Genomic DNA, 8,526 nt, shown 5'->3' with positions numbered 1-8,526 from the left:
TTTTATGATTTAACCCCTCTTCATTATTTTACTCACCTCTTTTGTTTTTACCTATATTCATGTTTTTCATTAATCAGATAGAGACCCCTAACTACATTATTTAGGCTACAAGCTCGACTTCTACCACATGGCTATAGGGAAAATTTTCTTGTATTTAATTTTCAACTTTTATTTTATTCTCCATTCATCAAGTTATCAATAATATGACATTGATTACATATTCATTTAAATAATTTTATGCAACTGAATTTCATAAAATTTATATTACAAGAATAATCAGTTTATCAATGTGATAACAACCAAGATCATGGTATAAAAATGTTATCAATATTATATAGAGTCTAACAAGTAATGGTATATGAAATCTAGCACTTGTTACATCAATCTATCTGATTAACCCTTTTCTGAATCCAAATTCAGTCTTAAATAAAAAAAGATGAAAAATCACCCAGCTCAACGATAATCGTTGTATCAATTCACTAGCAAGAAAAATTTCTCCCAACAGGACTTCATTACTACTAAACCATGATTTTATGGAATTTATATAGAAATTGCAAAAAAGAAACACACTGAATCATAGTGAGGAAATGATCATGTTGATCCCTAATCTTATCCCTAGCCGATCATTAAACATTAAATGTGTGGGAATTTACTAGAATCTACTCCTACATGAAGCAAATGAATAAAAACTACAAGTAAAGTTTACCTACCCTGTTACTACAAGAACATAATTTTCCATGTATGCTGGCCTTTAATATAGAGGGCTACAAGAGGATTATATCTTAGGTCAAGACACTCCAAATCCATCATAAACCAAAGGGAAAATAGTTTCTACTTACTAGAGGATTGAATGGACCCAAAAGGAAGCTCTAACTTGCTGTTTTGGGTGCTGAACTAAGGAGGCAGCTGCCTTCTTGCGGCATTCCTTGCTGCTGTGGTTGGTAGCAGAAATCACAGAAAATAGGGGGCTTAGTGCAGGATATTCAGGATACCAAGATGGCATCAGAGGTAGTACAATAAATAGTATATCTCTTCATCAGAGGTAGCTTTGTTCTTCTATGCTTCACTGGATTTGTTGTGTAGTCATATTTCTTTGTTCAACCATTATCATGCCTAGTAAGTTGTTGTATGATGTTGTCGGTTCTTATCAATCTGTACACTTGAATTAGAAGGAGCAAATTATCTATGTTATATTCTAAACAGCATATACTAAGTGTCATATATGAAAGTTTTAGATTCTATGTTATATTCGTTATCTTCCACAGTAGCCTTTAAAAACTCAATATTCTATTTTATTTGATACATGTACACATTTGTTTTAGTTATTTGACATATGGTGGATTTATGTATTTTTACAGTTTACAAATCTCAAGTACTCCAGAGTTGAAATTGATGAAGTGCGGTTCGAGTGGGTTGAATGCATGCTAGATTACATTTGAAGTGCGGTTCTACCTTGATGTGTTAAAAGAATGTTCTACCTTGATTTTGATATCTATTAGCTAGCTTTTGATGTAAAAAGAATGTTTGGGTATTTTATGGATATTGTTGTAAGAAGATTATTTATATAATTTGTGAATATTTGTGTATTTTATAGATATTATTGAATGAAGAATATTTGTATAATTTGTGAATATTTGTGTATTTTTTTTTTGTTATTGTCGGTTTTTCATTGTTTCGGAAATCAAATTTGTGCTGTTAAAAAAATATACATATTACATCGATTTTCCACCGCTGCAAAATCGGTGTTATTAACTAACATTACATCGGTCATTTACCGCTGCCAAAACTGGTGTTATTAACATACAATATTACATCGGTTTTACACCGTTGATGAAACAGTGTCGTTAAGTGATACTACACCGGTTAATAACCGATTCGAAGACCGGTGTCGTTAAGTGATACTACACCGGTTTTAACCCGATGTCTAAAATGGCAGACTTTTAACATCGGCTTCATAGACATCGGTCGAAAATGAAATAGACACCGGTGGAAAACCGATGTCTATGAAGGTTTTTGTTGTAGTGTAGGTTCTTCTTGATGTCGGGAACATGGAGCACATCAATGAGCGTTAGCTTTTTCCTAGACGTCATTTTTAGAACAACCTTCCTGAGTTTGACAATCAGGGATGTCGTGGAATTGCCCATATAGAGCTTTCTTCCACTTATCAGAGTATACTTGGAGAACATCGCCTTATCAGAACAGATATGACGTGTTGCTCCAGTATCGATCCACCACTACTTCGGGCTATCCATCACTGTCTTGGCTTCAAACACGACCGCAGTGAGATCCAATTCCATGCCGTCAGAAGTTATGACCTGGTTCACAACATCCTTTTGACTCTTGGATGGTTTCTTCGGGCGTCTATAGTCTTTGGACATATGTCCTGGCTTTCCGCAGTTATAGCATGTGCCCTTGAATTTCTTGCCTTGAGCTTTTTTTTTTGGATTGGTTGGACTTTTTGGCTTTTGGCTCAGCCAAGTTCGACATCTCGTCGACTGCCCGCTTTGTTCCTCTGGAGTCGAATATCTTTCGATTATCTTCCTCAATTCGTAGCCTTAGGATTAGGTCTTCAAGTCTCATCTTCTTTTGATTGTGCTTCAGGTAATTTTTAAAATTCTTTCATGACAGAGGGAGTTTCTTGATTACTGTGGCTACTTTAAACAACTCGTTCAGCTTCATGCCTTCGGCATCCAGATCATTATCAGTTGCATGTCTTGAACTTGAGGTGTCACGCTCTTGGAATCCATCATCTTGAAATCTAGAAACCGTCTGACGATGAATTTCTTCAATCTGGTGTTTTCGATTTTGTATTTCTTTTCAAGTGATTCCCACAGAGATTTTGTCGTTTCCTTCGAACAATACACATTATACAACTCGTTGTCCAATGCGTTGAGAACGTAGTTGCGACACAGGAAATCTCTGTGCATCCACATATTGCATGCAACTTTATTATCGGACTTTCCTTTCGTAGCAGTTGGCGGGTCTTCATACAGAAAACGTACGAGGATTAGCATTGTCAGGTAGAACAACATCTTTTGCTGCCATCATTTGAAGTCGGTTCCGTTGAACTTCTCCAGCTTTTCTCCGTGTGGAATGGCTGTTGAACCGTCATTGATCCCAGCCATCAGTTTGCACGATTATAATTCGTCTTAAAATTTTTGGGGATCTTTGTGTTGGTGCAATCTGAGCGCGGGCAGAATGACGGAATATCACCATTTTGGTTAAGTCGAGGCTAGAGTTAGACTCTATCTCTTTAAGATGAATTTGCCCCGCACACGGTGCTCACGGAACACGACAATCGCCTGCCAAGATACAATGACTTTATCTTGCGATAGTAGCACTACAAATCACAAGACATTTGAACCGAAGAAGGCTTCTCGAACTCTCCAATGCAAGTATGGAATGCAATGCTTGCTTTGTTTGGAAGGAATTGAGTGAGTGAAATGAGGATGTGAAAGACTTTATTTATACTAAATGAAGGGGTATAAGAACTTCTTGGTTCAATTAGATCTCATCCATCCATTTTGAACTGGATGATATAAGTCGCATCCTTTCCTAAGAGGCACACTACCTCTTCATAAGATGTCACCCTTTAACTATCCAAAAGACACTTAAACCTTTTAATTTCTCATTTATAATTTCTAAGAGTAAAGACATTTATTCACCGCCAAGGTCATTTAATCATCATCAACGCCAACATGAACCCTAAAGCTTGGTGCAATTGGAACAAATTATTTGCAAGTGATCCCCTCATCTAGAGGCCGCTCGATAGGTAAAAGACCCTCTATGATTTATTTCCCTTTCACATATTATGTGTAACGAAGGGGCATGATATAGTGAATAGGGAAGGGCCCTTGAGGGGGCCCATGGGTCAACAACCCAAAATAGGTGGTAGTCAAAGTCCCAAATAGATCAAAACCGGAGCAAACCCGCCTGGTGGGATCTCCCCCCAAATCGACTTATTGGGGTTAGTCGGACCTATTCCCTAGGACCCCTCTCCCCACTCGACTTTGCACGAGACTTTGCTCCTCGTTCTATCCTAATCGGCTAATGTCAATCTGACATACTCTCAAGAGGCCTTACTCTCCGGCTCTACTAGACACTCAGGTCTGCTCCCCATTCTCTCCTGATTGGCCAAGTCAATCAGATAGGCTCTCAAAGGATTCTACTCTTCGGCTCTGTCGAACACTCATAGGGCTCTACTCCCCGTTCTTTCTTGATTGGCCAAGCTCATTAGACATGCTCTCAAGGGGCACTACTCCCCAGATATGTTGAACGCTCATGGGGCTCTGCTCCCCGTTCTCTCCCAATCGGCTAAGGTCGATCGGGCAAGCTTTCAGGAGGCCAGCGCTGTAATTTGCTAATTGACTCTAAAGATCCTCTCCCTCTTGAGATACTATCACGGGGCTCCTGAGAACGTGGGTTACCTATGTTGGGTCCATCTTCTAACTAACAGCCCAACAGGCCTCCGGTCTGTGAACTCATTTCACTATTAATATAACACGTGAATTTGTCAGAGTCAAAGGATCGTATCTGCATATAGATACACAATACACCCTCTCTATACTCATGCTGTGACTACTAGATACGGTAGAAGAGATGATATCTCATTTAATGTGAAAATTATGAAAGACATTATAAAAGAGGAGTATTCTCTATCTCATTTGCTCATTTGATTTTTGACTTAATCTTCGGAGTAACTATGCAAAGACCCCTTGGTAATATTTGTAGATAATTCCTAGAGTTATTAAGCAGAAATTTTATTCCCAATCAACTTCTAGGCTAATTCACCGGTGATCCACGGCTCGTCGCTATCAAGGCATTTGGCTGAGTGTAATCATTTTTCTCATAAATTATCAATTTTTTGAAAATTGAAGAGTCATCGGTGGTCCACAGTTTGCTCACCGCGATCAGAATGTTTGGATGAATGTGATCATTTTTTTCACGAATTGTCATTTTTTTGGAAAATTGAAGAGCGATCTAAAAATTCTCATGAAAATGGGAGCATATTTTACTAAATTTAATAAAGATATTTATTCGCCGAAAACATGAACCCTAAAGCTTAGTGCAATCGGCGCTAGCGAAAGTCACTGCTGGGATATCGAAATCGTACCCAACGTATAAATTTTGCTGAGCCCAGTTCCCAAATATCGGCAAGCCGGAGCCAGAATTCGCCACCGCGAGGCAAACCACATCTCCGGCGAAGGAAAATTCATCCATGAAGATGCTCGTCGGGCTCAGCCTCAACGAGGCCTCTCCCGCGAACTTGAACGTGATAAATGGTAACTTCTGCCTATCGGACTCGCCGGTCACCGTGAAGCACAGCGGCATAACGCCTTTCGGATCAGTAGCCTTGGGCAGGCTGACCACCCTCGACACCTGCTCCACCAAAATCGAGAGCACGCCGGTGGGCAAGTAGTTTAGGGTCGTGCTGGAGTCGATGATGATGTTGCCTGTCGTTAATCCAGGGGCGGAACTTGGGACTGTGACCGAGTCGGCACCGTCGACTATGATCTCTTCTAGCCGGAGGACGAAGAAGGTATGTTCCACCGTCATCGGGGTGGTGACCATGCTTCTGGCGACCACGCCTGCGGAGCCGAAGATGACTTTGCTGCTGGCCTGCGTGCCTGACTTGGGAACCAGACAATAAGAGAAGTATTTCTTGTCGAGAGAGTGAAGGATCTGTGAGACGAGAGAGAGAGGACCGCCGCCGAGCCCTGCCAAACCGGCGGCGCGGCTGCTGAAGGAGCCGCTGCTCTGGGAGTTGCAGCCGAAGGCGATATTGGAGAAGACGAGCGGAGACCCCGCGGAGGAGTCGAAAGTGAGGTCCTCGGTGGCGAGGACGCGCGCCATCGATATTTGATCCGTCTTGGTAGGCATAATGGTATTCGCAGGGGCTGCCGGAGCCGCAAGCCTTGTCGGAGAAGGCCATGCAAAGGTCGGAGGTGCAGGGGAGCGTCCGGTAGGAGGAGGACTTGCGCGGATCGAATAACGGCGCCGTCTGCCTGTAGCACTTGGTGCAGGGGACGCAGTTCGCCCAGATGTGGTCGCTGCCGGTGCCAACGACGGCCAGGATGGAGAACGGCGGCGTGCCGACACGAAGCTCCATCAGATACTCGAACGTGTCGGGGACCAACCTAGAGACCGCATCGGATGGCTCGATGACACTGCAACCCAACAATTATCATTGAATTTTTTTTTTAATTTAAAATTAAATAAATAAAAATTGAAAAACGAAAAAATTATACCCTTTTCTTTGCACACGTGCAGCAATCTGGCGGGCTTGGTGGGCGGATCGATAGATTGAGGCACGTGCACGATCTAGTGACGTGGCAGAGTGATTGTAGAATGGAGATTTAGGGGAGTCGCGATGGATAAGCTCGATGCTAAAACTCGCCATTATCGTCGCTGTCGCCGTTGTCATTGCGGCCGCCGCCATAGAGAGGACAAGTAAAATCACGATCGTCATGTTTCCTATCAAGGAAATCAAAAAGTGACTAGGAATGAAAGAGTGTGCGACATCGTATTACTGGGTAAGGTTAAAGAATTTATAATAGAGGTTTCTATATTTATTTGGAAGGAAAATTATTGTAAAAAGAAATATTAATGACATTTGAATGATATAAAAAAAAGAAGTTAATGCAACGTAATTTCGGCTACATTCCATTTTTCAACTTGTTTAAAAATTCATTTTAATGCAAAGAGAATAAAAATAAAAAACATTTCTTCAATTTTTTACATTTATAGATATTTTTTTAAAAAAAGTTGTTTGTTGCATAAACTAGGTTTTTTTTCTTAGATATAAAAAATATTATAATTTATATAGTTAGTGGTAATTTGAACAAATTGATAATTGAAAAAAAATAATGTATAAAAATAGGAAGTAATTAAGAGAATTTATTTTAAACTTGGATAAATGATAATTAGAAAAGGAAGATTCGATATGATAATTAGGAAATTAATTATATGTTTGCAAACACTCGTTAAATATTCACTTCTAATTTTATGAAAATGGAAAAAAGGAATAAAAGTTGTCTTATTAGATCTAAATCTTTTTCATTTTCTTTACAAATCATAGAAGAAGGAAAAATTAATTTTGAGAAATATTTACTCTTCCATTTAAAGAAAATGGTTTCATTCAAATTAAGGTGAATCATATATAATTAGATAGTTAATTAATGCATTAATATTAATGAAATATTTAACATTATTATTGATCCGATCTGGGAGATGCCGCACTGCCTCAGAGGGTTTATCGACAAATTTAGCTGATCCAACAAAATATTAGTGATCAAAATTTAGGATGGGGATCTCTGGCAAGGTCCTCCGACACTTAAAATCAATTTCTCTAGCTCCGATAAAGTGAATGAAGAACAACAATGGAAAGGGATAGCGATACTAGGGTTCAGATACAAATATTTATGTACTTTGTAAACGAAGAGGATCCCCCTTTTATATCATCTAACATAACATTCGTAATCGTGAGGTGGTCTCTGGGGTCCAAAGTTTGTTAGATGATGAAATAAGTACAACTTGGACCCTATGCAATATATTATCAGAGGAATTTTTTACTTATCCATAGATGTATTTTATATGTGTAGATATTCAATATATATATAGATTTATAGTTTCACATCTATTATTATCAATGGAATGATAATATATGTTCAATATATATAGAGTTGATTTCCAAGGATTTAGAGACATCTTGACAGAGCTTTTTGGTTACTCATTAACTTAAAGTTTTTTGACGTCGGCACCCCTAAGCCCCGAAGCCAGAATCCGCCACCGCGAGGCAAACCATCAGTCCGTCGAAGGACACTTCGTCCATGAACATTGTCTTCGGGCTCAGCCTCATCGACGCCTCTCCGGCGAACTTAAACGTGATAAACGGTAACTTTTGCCTGTCAGGCTCGCCGGTCACCGTGAAGCACAGCGGCAGAGTGCCGTCCGAATCAGTAGCCTTGGGCAGGCTGACCACTCTCGACACCTCCTGCACCAAACTAGAGAGCACGCCGGCGGGCAAGAAGTTTATGGTCGTGCCGGAGCCGATGATGATGTTGCCTGTCCTTAATCCAGGGGCGGAAGGTGGGACTGGGAATGATCCGGCACCGTCGACTATGATCTCTTCTAGCCGGAGGACGAAGAAGGTACCTTCCACCGTCATCGGGGTGGTGACCTTGCTTCCGGCGACCACGGCCGCGAAACCGAAGATGACTTTCACTTGGTGCAGGGGACGCAGTTGACCCAGATGAGGTTGCTGCCGGTGTCAGCGATGGCCAGGATGGAGAACCGACACGAAGCTCCATCAGATATCCGAACGTGTCGGGGATCACCTTGGAGACCACGTCGGACGGCTCGATGCCACTGCAACCCGACAATTATCATTCAATATTATTTTTTTTTTCAATTTAAAAATAAATAATTTTTTAAAAAAATGTAGAGTAAAGTAGAGAAAAATACTCAATCACAACTTGAATTTTACATGCAATCCCCATTCATAAAAAACTTTGTTTCCACTACCTG

The 8,526-nt window shown here is 40.4% G+C and overlaps 2 protein-coding genes across 2 annotated transcripts; both read right to left on the bottom strand.

The window, feature by feature from the left end:
* Positions 1–5,055: 5,055 nt before the first annotated feature.
* Positions 5,056–6,469, bottom strand: LOC122048109 (aspartic proteinase CDR1-like). The gene is made up of 3 exons (XM_042609716.1): positions 6,249–6,469; positions 5,915–6,167; positions 5,056–5,868 (listed from the first exon to the last, which is right to left on the bottom strand). The coding sequence occupies exons 1-3, from the start codon at positions 6,467–6,469 to the stop codon at positions 5,056–5,058; spliced, it is 1,287 nt and encodes a 428-aa protein (XP_042465650.1).
* A 1,293-nt stretch (positions 6,470–7,762) lies between these two features.
* Positions 7,763–8,167, bottom strand: LOC122048108. Its single transcript, XM_042609715.1, has one exon. The coding sequence runs from the start codon at positions 8,165–8,167 to the stop codon at positions 7,763–7,765; it is 405 nt and encodes a 134-aa protein (XP_042465649.1).
* Between the last annotated feature and the right edge of the window lie 359 nt (positions 8,168–8,526).

This window comes from Zingiber officinale, chromosome 2B (genome assembly GCF_018446385.1).
Source record: "Zingiber officinale cultivar Zhangliang chromosome 2B, Zo_v1.1, whole genome shotgun sequence".
Taxonomy (NCBI): Eukaryota; Viridiplantae; Streptophyta; class Magnoliopsida; order Zingiberales; family Zingiberaceae; genus Zingiber; species Zingiber officinale.
Note: the sequence above shows the minus strand (reverse complement) of the source record. Positions and strands in the feature narration are given on the sequence as shown.